The sequence below is a fragment of the Poecile atricapillus genome, chromosome 3 (genome assembly GCF_030490865.1).
Source record: "Poecile atricapillus isolate bPoeAtr1 chromosome 3, bPoeAtr1.hap1, whole genome shotgun sequence".
NCBI lineage: Eukaryota > Metazoa > Chordata > Aves > Passeriformes > Paridae > Poecile > Poecile atricapillus.
In genome coordinates, this window is record NC_081251.1 from 96,766,878 (window position 1) to 96,786,304 (window position 19,427).

The window sequence follows — 19,427 nt, forward strand, 5'->3', positions numbered from 1 at the left end:
TGAAGAGAAAGCACAAGGACCTGCCATGGTTATCAAAGTAAACACATACTTAAGGAGTGAAGGGAACTTGTACTTAGAAGTCTTAGAAGAATATGATAACAAACATCTTAAACGAGGCATTTCCTGACATTGTGGTGTAACCTCTTCAGCGGGATAATAAGCTAGGAAAAAAGTACTAGTAAAAAGGTACATAAAAGGCAGTGTAATAGCTTAACATAGTATGCCTTTGCTTGGTACACTACATTATCCACTTTAATTATATTTCCAGAAACAGCACATTTTTGTACTCACCTGTGCAATAACAACACTATTGAAAAGGGCAGTTTAAATAAAAGAACATACAACACCCACGAGGAATTGAGTCTATTTATTTTATTTCATCTTGCATTTGTGTTGTTAAAGCAAAGCGTACTATACATATCATTTAGCTATTTACTGATGTTCTACACCCATTATCGACCTAATTGCAGAAAGACAAATGAAGGGACAAACTTGTTAAAACAAGCATATTGATAATGCTTCTGACTCCGACAAATATTTATATAGAAATAAGATACTGCTCATGGGTTTCTTTTATTAACATTTAATGGCTCAATTCACAGAACTTTGGGACACCATGGAACATGTAGCAAAACGCAGTGCTGATAATAGGCAACGTCTCTTCACTAAACATTCTTCAGAGGAAGAATATTATGGCAACAGCTGAGCTACTGATTCAAATATTTAAATGGAAAGAATCTGGCAAGTTATGGATGACAACTTTTAGATACAAGATGATCCCATATTTATTTATGTAGGCAAAAGACTTCAGTATCACAGGCATGAAGAATTATTATTTAAGAAAAAACCTGTATATGTATTTTAAAATAATGTGTGCCAGCTTTATAGCAGGTATCATAGTATGATTGCAGGTTAGACATAGAAATATCTGAAGAAAACGAACTGTAAATCCAAGTATTTTGACCTGTTTCAAAGCCAAATAACATTGCAATGTCTTAGAAAAAAAAAAAAAAGAAAAAACCCTGTCATTAATTTCTGTTTTGTTTCTTAACACTAGCTTTAACTGTGCAAAATCACACTACTGGTGTATCTTTAAAACCACTCCTGTGAGATGTGGAAATATGAAAACAAAATCACAGTGTGAGTCAGAATGGGAATTTTTACTGCACAGAAAATATCTCAAAACACTACATTAAGATATTTTAATAAATCACTTTGTTCTACAGCTTCTAGCAAATAAAGTATACTGTCAGCTGTGGCATCTACTGATAATACCTGGGAAAAACAGAGTGTATCTATATCAAAACCAGTTGAACTAAACTTAATGTCTAGTAGATTCTCACTAAAAGGCTGATTTAAAGCAAAAACCTCTAAGATTTTCAATCTGATTACATAGCTCTTCCATTATGACTGTCTACTAGGCTGGCTGCTTCACTGCACCTGTAGGAATGCATGAAAAAAGAGCTGAATGAGCTAAAGATGTTTTCCCTCAACATGTATCCATTATTTCCTTCTTACCTTTGAAAAACAGGAAACACTTTAAAGTACTTTTGGAGCTCTACACTTATTTCTTGAGAAACTACTGCTACGGTAAATTGCACAGAAATACTTCAAAGAAGTGTTATAGGTGCCATACTTCCAGTCCAAGACACGCAGGTGTTGGAACTAAAGCAAAACAGTGGAATTTTAACAGACTAAGTATTCCTTCACAGTTCTTCAGATAGAGCTATAACAAACAGATCTTAAAAGATTCACTTATGCAATTCACACGTTGAAAATGATTTAAAGGGATTTCTGATTGTAGTGTACAAAACAAAAAGGTTGTCAGAGTTCACTTGCTCTCAGGAGTGCATGGCACTGACAAAACAGGTGCAAGCCACAGTAACTCATTATTTGTAGTAACACACAAGTGGGCACCTCTGCCAGCTGTGGAATTCCAAGCTCTTGTCCCTTTGCAATTATGTGGCCTTGAAATTCTTTGGATATGGAATGTATTTAACCAGGTTCAGTTGTGCAAGAGAAATTTGAACTCACATCATACTATGCCCCAAAACTTTACAATAAAAAGTATATGTTTTGTTGTATAAATCCCAATTATGTTTAAAATTTCTTATAATTTTAAAAAGTCAAACCACACAATCATATAAAGTATTTAAACAGCAATAAATAGTCTTCCTGAAACTCAGAGAACATGTACATTCAACCAACATAAAAACAACATTAGGTGCTAGTCTGTAATCTCTACACTATGGTGGTACGGTAAAACAACGTCCCCAAACTGACAGTAATCACACTGGAAAGTATGAACATTTCTTTTAAGAAAATTTAATGCCATAATGCTGCTGGTATTTCTCTTCCTGCTACTATTTTCTTGGAAAAATGAGTGAAGCTGCGAGAAAAAGGAAAGTAATAAAAACACGTCTTAAAATTAATCACTATATTTCACAGTTGCATGAACAAAGCTGTGCTCTTTTTATCCTAAAGAAATATCTTTGCAAGCATCTGGAACTAAGTATTTTTCTCTGCAGCGTGGGAGCTGTGGAAGGGAGATCATCCTCCTGAAGAAAAAAAGACTAGAGAATCAAATCCTGTTCCTTCTGCAGTGAGGGCAAATATTGCCAGCTACTACAGGCATGGGTGGTGAGAGGGGCAGGATTTTCTCCTCAGTCCATCTGAAAAACAGTTTCCTTCAGCCCTATCATTTAATTTTAAAGTGGAATTTGTTTTATCCAGCACACTAATAAGTACCCTAGGAGCTTGATTGGTTGGTGCTTAATGAAATTGCTTCTGCTGACATTAGATACATTAGGATACTGATTAAAACACTTAATGATCCCTCTTGATTTTAAATTGCTAGCTTAGATTTGTGAGATGCCATCAAAGTATCTTTTTCCTTCCTTTCCTCCATCCTAATCCTGCTTCTCCTTGCCCTTTTTCCTTCATGATCCTTAAAGGTTGTGGCTCATTGGCAACAGCACGGTCACAAGCCAAACATTAACACCATGTTGAACACTGCATTGTTTAAAATGTGCCAAACCCCAGAAAAACACTGAAACAGTCATCCCTAAAATACAATTTCCTGTTTCAAAGCCCAAACTATTCTTAAATGTGGCAACACTGAGGATTATTAATATGAAGGGAAAGCCAAAGTCAGAGTAAACTTTAACTTTGTAAAATATTTGCTGAGGAAAGATAATTTCATAAATGTAAAAACAAGTATAAAAACATTTCTTTTCAGCTTAAATGTGGAAGACAGTAATATATTGCCAGAAAATGGCGCTGGAATGGCATTCCTATGACAACAAAGCTGTTCTTCACGCTCTTAGACAAAATTGCATACCATATCACCTTCCAGTGGGAAACATGTATGTAGTATGGCCATAATGACAGCTTATACTCAAATATTGTTAAACACTATAAATACCAGGTTTGGAAACTTTGCCTGAAAAGGGGGGAGCCACAATAGCTGTAAAAATTCCATTTTCCTCAACAAATCTTATCAAGGCTCTTGAGATGAAACTACACTTACAAAACAAAATTTACTTATATACTAAAACCTCTTGTGTCAGAAGCTTTTACAAAAAAAAAGTGAATATACTGAATTTTATGCAATTTTATGCTTAATACAAACCTTAAGACCACAGAAAATAAAAAAGTAGAAGTTTTTGTACATTTTAGCACCATTATGAAGTTAGACTCGAATGCCGGTTCTGTCACTGCGGCTGTACCTTGCAGCTGGTGGAGCTGGTGTGAAGCTTCAGCCATCTTTGAGAGAAGAAAATCTGGATTTGCCGATCACAACAAATAATATGTTTGCCATTTTTTTCTTTTCTTTTTTTTTTTTTCCTTTTTAAATTATTTTTGAGCTTTATTTTTGTCTCTGTCAGCTAAATCCAAGTCCAAGTCCTTTGGGTCTCTGGATGGCTCGTATGGGCTCTGCTATCCCTTTGCCGTCTGGTCCAAGGCCCGTGCCTGGGGTCCAGCCCATACTCTGAAGCATTCTGCTCCCAATGTTGTTTTCTGGGATTGGTTGGGTGTTTTCACCTACAAACCCTGAGATTAAAGAAATACACAGCATTAATCAGCACTGCCTGCCATGTGGAGAAGAGCAGGATAATCTCCCGTAAACCTTTAAACCTTCTTATTCTCCTAATTCATCTAACAGGTTTCTAGAACAGGCTGTCTTTGTGCATGTTGACCTCTTGACTGCATATTATTCTAAATAATACAGTCTTATGCTTTTATTTTTAATGCTTCTGAAGGTTCATTCTGTTTTTACATATGACAAATATTGCCACATTATATTCCAATACAGTGGATTTCACATCAGCCTCAAAGAATATAAATCACCTGCAGATGTCTACAAGTACATTGTCAAGATCACATGAATTTCTAGTCCTATGCAGTTACTGAGACACATCATAGTAACATGACCATCACTCTGTTATTAGTAATATTTATCAATGATCTCCTTCAAGAAAACCCAATAAATAAGTTCTGATTAAACAATTATAGCTGTTACAGAAACAGTACAGACAGGTGCTCAACCACTCTGAAATTCAGCAATACTTTTACTTAGTTTCTCATTTATTTAACATAGTGAGATTTGATATGTACAAGGTTACTTTTAGTGTTTTCAATTTTGCTAAGTGTTGTTTACATTCTCTTCTTCTTAGCATTGAGATCTTTGAGAAAAGCTGCACACATACCACAGAAAAGAGCGCCAACATTGCAAATGTTAGTATATATTTTTTAGTATAACAGATTAATTTTTTTTAAAAGAAAGGGCTTTTTTTCCCCATTAGTGCATCATTAAAAAAAAAAAAAAGTGAAGTCAAAATAACAAAGCAGTTTTTTCCCCTTCATCAACCAAACTCCCCAAGCCAGAGTTTGGAGATAATGCATGGATAAGCCTTCTAAATATAAGCATCTTGTGCAAGGGATAGTTATTTCAAGAATATGTGTTAAAATTTATCAAGTGCCACCATACAAACAATTTTAAAAAGGACTTAAGTTTTTGAACACAAGCAGTTGCACACAGATAGCTGGATTTTGTTTTCAGCATTATTCAATATCTCCCTGCCCCAATAACAAATAAAAAAACCCTCAATGTACCAATAGATACCTTCAAAACTATCTGTTTAATTTTCTACCTATTTATTATGCCTGTTACTTTTTGAAAAATACTGTACTAGAAGACTGTGATTCTGAGTTTTTGGAGACTATAATATCTTCAGCCAAGAACTTACACTGACAAGCAGCTGCCTTATCATTATATTAATTTACTAAACAAGAATACAAAAAAGTTGAACATGAGCTTCTAAAAAGCCTTATTTATCACACACACACAAAAAGCAAGGTCCCACAGTGGAAACTGTCTACACAGACAGAAATTCAAAATGAGAGGTGCACATTAAAAACCTCATGATGACTGTGATGATGAATTTACAGTACTCCAACATTATCCACTATAGAGCTGTTCATACTCAGTAAAACACTAGCTACATAAAAGGCAGACTGCTTTCTAGTATCTCAGTCCCTGAGTCAAAGAAAAAAAGGAGTGCATTGAGGGAAGGCATCCTTTAATACTGGTTTGAAGCTATGCTTAATGCTAGGCTTAAAATAGAGGCTTTTAAGTCAGCAGCCTCCAGTCCCAAGAGGGTTTCTCTTGAACTGACCAGCACAAAATTCAAGGTCCAAGACTTCCTTTCTTTTCAGACCCCCAGAGGCAGAGGCAATTTTCATACAAACGAGTCCCTGGCACTGCCTGGCATACACAACACAGGCTTTGCAACCTTCCCAGTTATACTTTCTAGCTCAAGAAAAAAAAAAAGGGAAAGAAAAAAGGGTACTGTTCAACAAAAGTTCTGGTATGCTTCGCAGGTAAAACCCTGGAAGTATGTTTTGGTCCACTTTTTGTAAGAAGTGATGGTAAGAAATGAAGAACCATTCCAGTAAATGTTTGTGGAACAATTAAGGGGAAAACTTCAAGGGGAAGAGAGATCCAACAGACCTGCCAAGCAGGAAAGAGCAAGCACAAGAGTGTATTTTATGACACCTAAAACCTGGAAATATGAAACCGTTCATAACGCAGCCTAGGGAGAGGCAGCAATGCTGCTGGAACAGTAAGCAAGGTATAGCCTGAGACAACATAAACAGCTTTTTCATTTTAGTCTATTCAGGGGAAAACCCCACAGACCTCTTCCTGTAACAGATGTATCTTTCTATATGAATTTCAATTCATGAGACAGCCAGAGGAACCTCACAAAGAAGATATATGAAAGGACACTCTGTACCCAGACACATTATTTAGTAAACTGGTGCTTCTATTTTTGATACCTTTTGAAGCAGTTCAGTGTTGTTTTCCCATGACAGGATAATTGGAATAATTTGTTTTTAAAGACATATAAGTACTTCTAGAATGTGTATGCGGTAACTATTTTCCCCTCCACTGTATGTACTTTTCTATCTCCTATTAAAATACATGCTCTCCCCAAGAGCCCTGTTTTACTCTTGTATATCATCAAGTAAAAAAAAAAAAGGAGAAAAAAGAAAAAGAAAGAAAAGAGAAGCCACCATAAACTTGGGTTTCGCAACCTACTTTTGGACAAACAATCAAACAACATACAGTGTCCAAAGGATAATGTGTTTGGAGGCTTTGTATTGCAATAAGAATAAAGCAAAACAAAAAACCCACCCATCTTGCCTATATTACTAATTGACTAATTACTCCTTCTCATAAATGAGGCGAATACAGATTGCTTTTATTTGAGTTGTGGAAAATATTTAATATACCCTGGCCATTCTATTGCAGTATAGTTAGTTTTTATATGAATACTATCTATGTCTGTCTGCCTTTAACATTCCTGCAATTTTTCACCCATCACTTGAAAAATTTATCTGTAATGCAACATATTCTGCTTGAATCCAAAGAATACGGGTAGTGGTATTGCCCTCTTTCTCAATTTCATGTGCAATCAGCAGGTTGGAAAAACCCCCCAACATTTGCATTGCTGATAGACTGCATGATGGGGGAGAGCTCTTAAAAATCATGTTACACTGTGTGCTATTCCCCTGACCCCCATTCCCGTGCTTTGGGCTTTTATTTTCTAATTAAAAGCAGTAATTGTCCTTGCAATATTCATCTTCAAGTTCAGTTTTTAATTCATGCCTATGGCACTTCTTGGACTAGCCGGTAGGGCCTGTTAGAGAGAATGGTCCAAGCACATGGCCTTGAAAAGGGCTGTGCTACCTCTGGGACGTGTTCAGTCCTGACCCACCCAGGAGCAAGAGCAAAACCAATCCATTGTGCTGTCCCACAAAAAATAACTGTGCAGAATCAGATTATTGGAAAAAAAAAAAAAAAAGTTTTTAAAAAAAGTGAGGATTTGCTTTTCTAATTTTATTGCTGTATGAGGTTTCCAAGAGTTACAAGGATGTCTCTGCACTAATAATTTGTAGGAATCTCCTGTGCAGTACACCTTTTGTTCTCGGCAGACTGAAATGTTTTTAGAAACCCTAACAACTGGTTCCTGATCGGTAGATGAGTGTCTGCATGTAGAAGAGGCTGCCATGATATGAGGGAGGAACAAACATTCAGGTACAGTAATTTGTTTGAAAAGACAGCACTGTAAAATACCCTCAGCTTATGTTCCTTCTCTCTGCAATACTGGCAGCTGAAAGAAAAAAAGGACAGTCCTAAAATTTTTGTGTATATGAACAGACACACTTCAAGGTCTAAATTTTTTATGCATATGACCTTACATACATGGAATATGAAATCTGTGAGTAGTAAGTGACAAAACTGGGAAGTGAAAAGCAAAAAACTCATCACATTTGTTTAATTTTGGTATGATACTTATGATGGCATTGAAGGCAGGTTTCAGTGAAAAATAAAGATATGTAATTTTTTCTAAACAGCTGTTGAGACAGGTATGTCCTGGTTAAACAGTACACTAGCATTCAGTGCCATACCCTTGATTTTACAGTGATTGCCATGAATTAATTTAATTCCATCTGTAAGCTAAAATCAGATCAGAGGTCTAATGCTGCTGCAGGCTCCACATCTGTTTAATCATTTTTGGATACAGCAGCTTGCAAAAGTTCAGCTTTTAAATTTGTTTCATATTTAAGAAACAATGTTACACCAGTGTACAACACTGTCAGCATGAAACAAATGAGCCTATGAACAGTTTTGATTCGACAGACCCATTTTATTTGCAAAATGCTTCTACAAATTCAAAGCTCATCACTGAAGTTATAATTTATTATAGAATAATAAAGGAGCAGTGACCTCATAAACCACTATTGTGACAGTATTTATTTGTATGTCCAGTTTCTGGATAAGACTAACATCAAGCATGTTTGGCTTATATTGGGCTGAATAAAACCAGAATACAGCTAGGATCAAGCTCTCAGATAACCCTTATTTAAGAAAATGTGTGGATTTTTTGTTGTGCTTCTTTTTTCCCCTCTCAACCCCCCCCAAAGCTGTAAGAAACAAATGAAGGCATAGTGAAGTAATTTCATCTCTGGCCACCAAACTATTTCTTGATGTTAAGAAAACGGGGTTTTAAACAGTTCTGAGAAAATGACACTGTACATAAATATAGTCTTGCCCTTTCATCTTGCTTTGGTATGATTAAGACTTGTGAGCAGAACAGCAGCATTGCCTTCACAGAGCATACCACAACTATTATTTCCTCTTCTATCGCTCCCAGCAGCCTTAAATCCTTTAAATCCTTTCCTAGAAGGATCTCTTTTTGCTTGGGTAATTTTTGCAATACATGGCCTGCTAACCCTTACCCCCTACCCTGGATCCCACTTATGTCTATCACAGCAGAGTCAGTCTTTTCTACCTCAAATCTTCCAAGGAGCATTGTGGATGGTAATTCACTTGCGTAATTGGCTCAAGAGATGAAAATCTTGTATCTGCCTCTCTTAGCCACTAATCTATCCAGCTGACTGCAAGCCTAATTGGCAGCTTGTTTAGTAATTTGGCTCCTAAAGTGTTGTATTGATGTTGGATAAACAGCCAATGGAAGCAGAAATGATACATGCTGATTCTCTTTAAAAGCTGGTGTACTTTCCCCCTCATTTTCTGAAAGCATTTAATATTTCATCTATTCTTTTTCTTTTCTGACTCCTCACCAGACAAATGAGCTCAGACCAGTAAGGACTGATCCTGATACATAAGGAAAGTAATCAGAATAATACATTGCTGTAGTCTATCTTTTTATGCTAGCTTTCTCTAACTAGCAAAATGGGAATCAGAGTGCCTAGATGTTTATGTTCTTAAAATTGTTTTGGGTAATTGCACAGACACAGCTTCAGAAGCACAGCCAACAGCTGTATGGTGATTTTAAAACTCACTACCTGCAGTGGTTTTCAAAATTCAGTACATATGGCTGTGTACCTACTGAAAAAAAAATCCAAAACACAAAACCAAAACTAAACCAACTCAGCTATGAGAATGGTATGAAAGCTATTTAGCTAATATAAGAGACTGCATTATTTCACCAGACTTTTACACATCCCTCTCACTGAGCTATCTAAGACTGTCTAAAGAATAATCTTAGAATTATTATATTCAGGTGAGTCTGCTTGCATTGAATTTTATTCTAGCTAACAGAGAGCTAAGAATAGCAGAGAGGACACAGCTATGACTTCAGCAGCTGCTGGAAGCCCCTGTATTTATCCTGTATCCACAGCAGAGTTTTGCTGATGTCTGCCCTGCCATAGTTTCATTCCTACTACACCATCTCAAAGGGTATTAAATGTGGCCTGGGTAAACACACCCTATATGGAAGCACAGACTCTAGATTTAAATCTCTGTTCAGCTCTTCTGAACATATAAACATAAATTCACACACCAAGGAAGATTGTGATGCTGAATTTTAGGTACAACTGGTTATCCAGAAACACAGATCACTTGGAATCGGATTTGCAGGTGCCCTTCTCCTTTCATTCCTTACTGGATTACACTGTGTGTGGAGTGAAACTTCTTCCCCATTCAGTTTTTGCTGCTATAAAATTGGTTGGAAGAGTTGGTATTTTTAGACTGCCATTTATTCCTCTGCAAGGGGAATCTCTTGAATACCCAGAACTGTCTTTTCACTTCAGCCCAAAGGTCTTTGTTTTATGCCTTGTCTTTGATGACAGAAATGCTATCACTGGATGGCACTTTGGAAGAAGCATTCTCACTGGGGGACATTCCAAAGTTCTGTTTAAACCTCACAAAATTCATCAAATGAATCCCATCTGATAAGCATTCCCTTGTTTTCACAGAAAGACTTGCAGCCTTACAATGAAACCCAGTGGAAATCCAAAGCAAAAATTTTCTTTGTGAAATCCAGAATATGTACAACAGGTTTTATTTCTTTTATCTTTTGCACCAATTGCAAGGCTTTTACAGAAAGACAGAAATCTTGCCTGCACTGGAAACCTGATCAATGAATTTTATTTTCTCACATGGTAAACAGATATTTTTATTCCTCCGAAGTGCTAAAACCTTCTGCATAAAGCTATCAGGTTTAGGTACAGACCTCCCTCCTTATTCAAAAAGTGAATCATATGCTGAAAAACCTTTAAGAAAAGTGGTTTTTTTCATAATCTCTACCAGGGACTGTTTGCAGAGGTGCTCCCTTATTCTCTCAGAAGAAAGAAAACCTAGTCACCAGCAACTGAGAGGTTGTTGTGGAGAGCTGGGATAAGAAGTTATCTTGACTGAGGAAAAAATACACATTTTAACTGCCAAACCATCAGTGTTTTAACAAAAATCCTTTGTAATTACCAACCGAAAACTGACAGACAAAAATATCAGGTACTTTTTTTACTGGTTGAGTTCTAGGAAAGCCACATTTGCCCATCTGAGGAAGGTGATGTTCTCACAAACTGCACATAAAAAGGAGGTGACTCCACTTTATTATGATATGTGGCAAAGACTGTGCAGAACTTGCAGAGCACATAGCTGCCCTTGAGGGTAAGCCTCCCTACTGACATTTTTGTTTCACTCAAAGATAGTCCTCAAGTGTACAACTGTTTAATGAAACATACCTTTGAAACTTGAAAATAATGCCTGGTTTAGCCTTCTTTTCCCCCCCAAATTTCCACTATACTAAAGGTGCTCTCATTGATTATATTCTCTGGTCACCTGGTTTATGGTTCTTGAAAATGAAACCAAAGAATCCACAGAATCACAGAACATCTCAAGTTGGAAGGGACCCATAAGGATCATGAAGTTCAGCTCCCAGCAGAAGCAATTTGAATGGTTTCCAGAAACAGCTATCTTAGGAAAGACTCCCAGAGTAATTCAGGGAATTATTTTTGAAGCTTCCACATTTCAGAAGACAACAGCACTTAGAAAAGACAGGTACAGTCATCCTTATCAATCGGAATGTTTCTTCTTGACTTTATAGTGGCTGTGTGTACAGCCTGTAGAATATTGTCTTCTCTCTAGATCACAAGAAACCCATCAGCAACTTTCCAAGATAAGCTTGTTCTGGTTGAATTGTAGGTCTTCTGAAGTTTGTTAGTGAACTTTCTGAACTCTGGTGCTTATATGAAAGATGCCTTGCCTGAATTAGCCATCTCAAGCTCAACACAGAAAGCCTTTTACTGTGAAGGGACAGCAGGTTTCAATATTGGATGGCACTCTGCAATCTTTTAACTTCTAGTTTAGTGAGACAATTTGGTAGAAGAAACAAAAGAAACACGAAAGAAGTCCCTAAAATTTAACTTGCTGCAGATACCAAACAAAGAAAAATGAGTGTCCATGGGCTGGACACCCAAGTCAGCATGAAGTGTATGCCAGGAAGGACTTTGGCAGACTAAGGATAAGAAATGGTGCAATGAAAGAATTCACAACATGCCAATTTTATATTGCCCCGTGACAAGGGATTTTTCCCTACAGAGCTGTACATTTGGTAGACAGAAAAGCAGTGAATCAAGTTAAAAAGAAAACAGGTTTATAGTAGTTTATCCAAAGTTTTGGAAATTTATGGTCCATTGATCCAAGTACCCAAAAGTTTACCTTTCCTCTGAAACTATCGCACTAAGTTGACCTTCACCACAAACTTAGCCTCAGCCACCTCTGTTATCACACTGTAATCACAATCTTTTTCAAATCATCATTTTGGTTCTGCAGATATTCAGGTCTGATTTTTAATCACTGACATATTAAGCATCAGCAAAATAGTTTGCTTAGCTGTTCCACCGGCAATTTTTAAAAAGGAATGAAAACATGTACCCTTTTGATTACCTTGTTAAAGTGAGTCATGATGGCATTATAGCAGTGCTCAGTATTTCTGCTGTAATTAAGAAACTGTCATATTTTTCATTAAAACACATTCTTTAAAATGAGACTTTTAACTTGGTCATTTCAATCAGGACCAGCCTGAAGTGTAGCATGTGCATGCAACATTGCCAACTAGATAAAGAATATGACATCTGAAATTTGTTTTTGCAAAAGGTAAGTATTAAAGTGCCCATTACACACATAGTAATTTATCTATTTTATATAAACATTTTGTACATGTTAAATACAAAATAGCTTTCTCTTCATATAATTGACTTCTTAAGGTTTTTAACACTGCTCCAAAGTGTACACCACACAATGCAACACCAAAGTAAAGACTGTTTATAAATAGAAATAGATTAATTTTCACAAGGCATACACATACAAGATGTGAAGCAGAATTTGATCTTTCCCACAACATTTAAGACTTAGAGGTTAGTTATTAAAAAAACATAAAAATCTAAAATATCTCAGGGATTTAACAGGAAATGATAAAAATAAAAAAATCCTGTACAGAAAAGTCAATTAAAAAGGAACTGGGATAAATGCATATTCAGTGTATGGTATCTAAAATTCCATAGCACCTATTGGTTTGATATGAGACTTAAACTAGATAATCTAAGACTGAAATTACTGCAAATATTCCCAGTACATGTGTTTCAAGAATAACACTACCTTGTGAAGAATGTTCTTTGTCTAGCAAATTTTAGTTGCTGTTGTTGTGGTTGCTATTTTTGTTATTATTTTCATTAAACTGGACCCAGTATTGGTAGGGCTATTTCCATGACAATGGATTAGTTTGTCTAAAAGGTCCTTATAAAAATTTGAGAGCACTGTATTGCTGCAGTGAAATATGTCAGGGTATCACATGAAACAGCTCTACCACTCAGGTAGTCACAGGGGGCAGAAGGTCATTGAGAATGACCTGTTCTCACATGTGAACAGAATCACTGGAATAATATTGGTTTCATGGAAGAAGTCATGCAAAAAGAGCATTTAAAATGTACAACACCTCATACTTCAATTGTGGGAAGTAATCAATTTTTACTAGTACCAGTTTTTAGTTGATTAATTAACTATTTAGGTTCAACCATACATATATGGGATATATGAAACATCCACAAAATAGAAAATTTATCCTAGGAAAAAAGATGGAATATGACACTTCTGTATCAGTATTGTCAGTTCCTAACCATCCATGCTTATATTATCTCCCATTTTCTTCACTGCTATTCAACACATCTTTTCTTCACCTTTACAAATGACATTTTTGAAACTATAAAATGCTCTGTGCTGCTCAAACTTGCGTGCTTCAATAGTTTCTCAATGCTGTACAAGTAAAGCTACATCCTTTGTTACTAATACAAACAAACCTTTTGGTATGTGACTTTGACTGCAGGCTGAGAACAGGCTATAAATTTAGAAATCAATATCTAACTCTATCAATATTCATTTTACTTTTTCAATACGAAATACAAAGGTGAAAGAGCAGTAAATAAGCTGGAGTACTGAAATAAATTGGGTGTTCTTGTCACAATTAATAAATGCTTGACCAATCACACTATTTGCTACAGAAGTCTGTGGCTTTGTAAGGTGTCTGAATGTAGCAGGTGCTACCCTTGTGAGACTCAAACCCAGGGAAAGCGTTTTGATACCTCGTTAGGATCACCACTCGTTCTCATCAGTACTACTGAACCTAAAGGCATAAATGACCATTTTCAGCACTGTGCAGATTTTTACAAGAGTTAATTTACCAGTGTATTTTTTTCCAAATGCAGATGAGAATTTAGCAAATACTCTTACCAACACATTGATTCAGATCAAACTTTGCAGTCCATGCAAAGAAAACATTTGCAGTACATGAGCCATTTACAGACAGCCTTTCAGGTTTTGCAATGATATTAAATATGAATAATTGTTAGGAGAATGTTTTTTTCGTTTCCAGCTTCTGTTAACGTTAACAACTTCTGTCCATTTTTTCTTTCAAGAAAGAAGTTCACAAATTCTTCTACATAAAATCAAACCTTTCTATTCCCATATCTTAGCTAACTAAAACTACCAAAAGAAGAATAATTGAAAAAGCAATCTCTTATTTTAATCCAAATTTTCAGATTTTCAAATTTTCAAATTTTATTCTGATTCTAAAAGAAAACCTCACTTCTTTCATAAAATCCTATGGAACACTGACAAAAAACAAGGCCTGCAATGGATAAACAATAATTCAGCTGTAGGAAGGCTAGCCGCTGAGAAAATGGCAATAATCTCTAGAATGCTTTACATTACCTATACATAGGTACAAGCTTATTCAATGTTTACCAAAGGTTCTATTAGCTCAAAAACTCACAGGGAGGAAGTGTAGAAAAACTTTTCTAAGACTACAAAAAAAATTCTCAGTCCTCCTGATCACAACAAATTGAAAATATTACCTTGAACTTGTGAAGAAAAGAAGGCACATCAGTTAAAAGGTACTTCATGTGATACCTTAATCCACTGTTATTCTCTGTTGCTCTTCATATAAAGGCAAACTTTAGGGCAAAACAATTGCCAAAACTGTGAGTTCATGCACACATAGACACATAATATTGAATGACCACATATTTGCCTTAGTGTCAAAATATTGGCTTTGCAAAGTTATGCAGAGGAGCCAGCTTGTAAAATAAAATTCTGAATGCTGAAAGTCCAAGGTAAAGTGAATAATAAAATTAATTTAATGATACTTGATAACCTCTCAGTACAAAATGACATCCTCTAGTACTTGAAAGTTGTGAAGTGAAAATCACCTTGTAGAAATAATTACATTATTCTCTCTTCAGCCATTAAGTATTTTTCTTAGTTGGTTCACATATGTTCAGAGTCTTAGAAGCTGACCCATAGATTCTCTTTTTTTTCATACTGCTGCCACTAAGGTGCTTTTATAACATTTTTAATATTATTCCTGGTCTATTTCTGCCACTGAGGTTTGAAACAAAGAAGTTTCAGGAGGGGGAATTCAGTTAGAATCCAAGTTAGGCTTCTCTAAAGACATCTACTTGAATTATATTTGAAAATTCTATGTGCCGCAAATGTTGCTACAGTAATTTATGTATGACTAGGACATGAAATCCAGATTTCTATATTAGTAATATATATAAAGGCTCACATGGGCACACATACAACCTAATCCTTCCAGTATGCACATATCTAATTAATACAACAAACTGATTAGAGTCCTATAAATCACTGCTAAGTATTGAAAAAGTAATTCCACAGCTGTGACATCAGCAAAATGCATCCAATGGTTGTGACCTCACATCTGTAAAAATCTTTCAGATATGTGCTTCCAAGTGCTTCCTGTTTAATCTACAGCACTAATTTTGAAGCTATGCTTCACAGCTTTATCACCACATTTTTGATTGTTTACCCAAGAATTTACATCCTAACTTTATTGTGCAGGGTTTTTAGAGCATTCATATGCAGAAAACAAGACGCCTCAGGTCTCTCTCCTTGTAATGTTTGAAGAGACATAAGCAGTAATCTTTGCTGTGTCAGTATATGAAAAAAGATTTACTGTCTTTACAGAAGTGCTGTGCTACAAAGGACTGGAAATTGGCAATGATTGTGGGAGAATGGAGGGAGCCTACTTATTTCTTAATCTTTATTAATAAATACGGCTAGAATATATCTGAAGTTATATGGGAAGTTACTGAATTTATCAAGCTTTTCACCAAGTCACTGACCTACTGCTTTGTATTTAGAGATTTAACATCTTGTGGTTTGTGCTCTGTCCCAGGAAAATTGGTTACCTGTGGGTCCTGGCAGGGGAGCAGCTTTCCTTCTCCGCTTGATGTCTCCCATGCACAATGATCCTAAATGTACACTGGTTTGCCTGCAAGTAATTATAGGAGAAAACTATTAACAAAGGAAGAAAACTGCCACATAAATACACAGCTTGTATAATCTGAACCTATATCAAAACATTCTCAACCAAGATGAAGCTGCACAGTCAAGCCACCAATCTTGTTTATATCGAAACATAATTATGTTTGTTGACAAGCCCTCAGTATCTAAATGCAGCATCATAAATTGTTACTGGGATGAATAAATATAAATATAAAGGGAATGCTTTTTAATTTTCAAAACTGGCAATCTTTCTAGCTCAACATAAAACAAAAACACTGTTGCTCCTGACAGGAAAATAGCTAAGATTAATTATCTAAAGAGATCACAATGCTGTTTGTAGGTTATCAATTGGCTGGTAATGCTTGACTGTCAGAGCAGCATTTATTACATGGAAAATATTATCAATTTTTTTTAAGGTAAGATGAAGAATGAATGAGAAAACATGAAACAGTAAACTCTTCAAGGGTGCATGAAATAAACTTGTAGCATAAAAATTTATCCTCTTCTAATTCACTGGCAAATCATGAGAAGACCATGGAAGCACAGTATCTGGTAGGCTTCTTGAACAATTGAGGTTGCACTTGGAGACTGGAAAATTGATAGAGATGCAGAGGATGGCAAACAAGCAAATGCTACTGCATTAAACCCAGCTAATAGAAGTCAGTATGGCAGAAAATGGTAAATTTGGAATTTTCAGTTGTTGACTTTTGGAATAGTATCTCAAAGGACAATTACAGTCATTATTTTTCTTAAAGTAATACATAATGCCTGCAGAATTGAATATCTGTAGCTGACTTTTTTTTTTTTTTTTGAAAGAACCAGAACAGAAGTGGGGGAAAATGCAGTAAATTCTGAACTGCACGATTTTAATATATATCTATAAATGTTACTGAGAAATGTGTTTCTTCCACCTAAGTGTAGTGAATTTTGATACAGTTACAAGCTGAAAATTGCATCTGACAATCCACTGCAGCATAGTAACACTGTCACTCATGGGATCTGGTTTCAGTGTGGATATATGACTTACCCTTTACGGCATTTATAAACTTTTTAAAGCTGGGCTGCTTCTAAATGAATAACAAATGGTCATATACTGTTGAGAGACCTCAGATCTGCTCAATAATGTAAAAGAATGACAACAATGCCTTGATGAGTAAGATGACAATATAAAATCCTCTTCATTTTTCTTCCAAAAAGACACAGTAAATTAACAAGTCCCACAGTGCTGTGTTTAAATAATAAAATATTCCAAGAAACTTATGTTTCACTGAGAAGTGCACTCTAGTTTCAGCCAGTGAACCTTTGTTCAAACACTTTTTTACCTCTGTTTTAAGACACATTCTCTTTGCAATTCCAACATGAAATTTTATCCTATTTTAATATCCAGAAACTCAACACAGCTGAACTAGTAAACTACCAGGATGATAATTTTCAGTTCTGAATTTAGAAAGAAATAAAGAAGTGTAACCCTTTCATAACTGATTGTACTATAAAGAAAACGAATATTTAGATACAATATGGGGAAACTGTAATTAGAGAAAAGATATTTGAGATGTCTGATCACCAACAGATCAGTATTTAACATTAGTATCAAACATGCAGAATAAATCATGTGATAAATTATATGTTCTACAGTGTTAAACTCTTGTTTTCTGAATGAAAAAAGGAGAAAGTCTTCAGGAATACAAGTAGGATGAAAGATAAAAATTAATAAAGTCAGGCAATTGAACTTGAAGACCTGAGCCACAGCACTAACAGTGAGCAGCATTTGAGTTATTTTACCAGAATTGATTATCTGTTACACTACATTGAGATATCTAGATTATTGATCTGTAAGATTATGGTACTGGGGTCTCCCCACTTTTCCTCCAGGCACAGGGAATGGAGTTGCAACAAATAACACTAAGTAAGGACTACTTTGTTATTGTTGTCACCCTTCATGTAGAACACAGCAGTTACTTTTTAATTTAAAATCAATGAACATCTGAAAGGCAGCCTTGTTCCTTCAGCAGAAATGAATCATTTGCCTTTGCCGATCACAACAACCCCTTCACCAGCCAAGGTGAGAGTGGGTATTTCTTTGTTGTCGTCAAAAATTCCCTACACCGCAAATAAATAACAATATGCTGGAGTACCAATTAAGCTTTGTCAAACCCAGTTTGATGGCCACTACCATCGAATGTTTGGCCAACTTGCGATTGTAAAGCTGCATTTGTCTTCACCAGGGCTTAACATTTGATATGCTCTGCCAGTGCAAATCACAGCAAAACAAAAAGCTCTTATTTATTTATTTAGAGAGCATCAGACAATAACTATTAATGCTCTGGAACTGGCAGGTTAGACAAAAAGAAGCAGAGTTGTGAAGCTGCAGAGTACATTTTGAAATGTCTGTAATGGGGGTATTATAAAGTAGGGAGAACTCTGACCCTCAATCAGGCTAGGTTCAGCATTATGTTTCTTAGCATTAAATCAGAAGAGCGTGGATTACAGAAAGAAAGAAAGCTATTTGCCTGCCTTCTCTCTACTTACCCCTAGCTTGCTTCTAGCTATCATTTATAAATAGTGCTCTGGAGGGAAGCTAGGCATTTTATTAGGGAAAAAATAAAACTTGTTAAGACCACCTTGCCTGAAAACCTGGCTTTTGACGTGCTGGTGACAGGGACTAGAGCAAGCAGTGTCAAATGGAATAATTTTTAAGGAAAGACAACAGGAACTTGTCGCCTCATTGTGTGCATTTACAAATAGAGGCTTTTCAGAGTATTAGGCCTAGTTAAAGCTGCCCTCTGGATAAAAAGTGTTCCCAAGCAGCCTCAGACAAGCTTAGGAGACAAACAGATGTGACTATGGTCCCTGGCGTTTGGCAAGAACACTCACTGTCAATAAGAAAAATATGAGCATGGACAGGGCATCAGCTGCACCACGGCCGAGCAGGCCTGCAAGTGTCATAGCAGCGGCAAAGTTGTGGCAGAGGGAAATAAGAGGGCTGCAAAAGCCAGGCTGGTGTGAACTTACACTAGCACGCCAAGAATTTTTGTTGTTGTTGTTGTTGTTGTTGTGTCATGCCTCAACGTATTAGACAAAACACTGGAAAAGCTGCTGTCAATTTTTATTCATTCTTCATCTTGCACACAGTGTTTAGATTCTCCTTTCTACATGGTAAATAAGAGTCTCAAAAATGAAGACAGACTGGGAGGGCAGTGATAAAAATAACAGAAAAAAGCTATTGAAATAAAAAAACCCCCACAAAGTTTAG

General features: G+C 36.0%; 1 protein-coding gene across 1 annotated transcript in view; it reads right to left on the minus strand.

Moving 5' to 3' along the window:
* Window positions 1-348: 348 nt before the first annotated feature.
* The window catches only part of GPATCH2 (G-patch domain containing 2), a 120,319-nt gene continuing 101,240 nt past the window's right edge, over window positions 349-19,427 (minus strand). Inside the window, exons 9-10 of the mRNA XM_058836268.1 lie at window positions 16,078-16,160; window positions 349-4,053 (exon numbers count right to left, since the gene is read on the minus strand). Coding sequence (XP_058692251.1) covers window positions 3,884-4,053; window positions 16,078-16,160 — 253 coding nt within the window. The 3' untranslated portion in view covers window positions 349-3,883. The remainder of the gene's footprint in view (window positions 4,054-16,077; window positions 16,161-19,427) is intronic.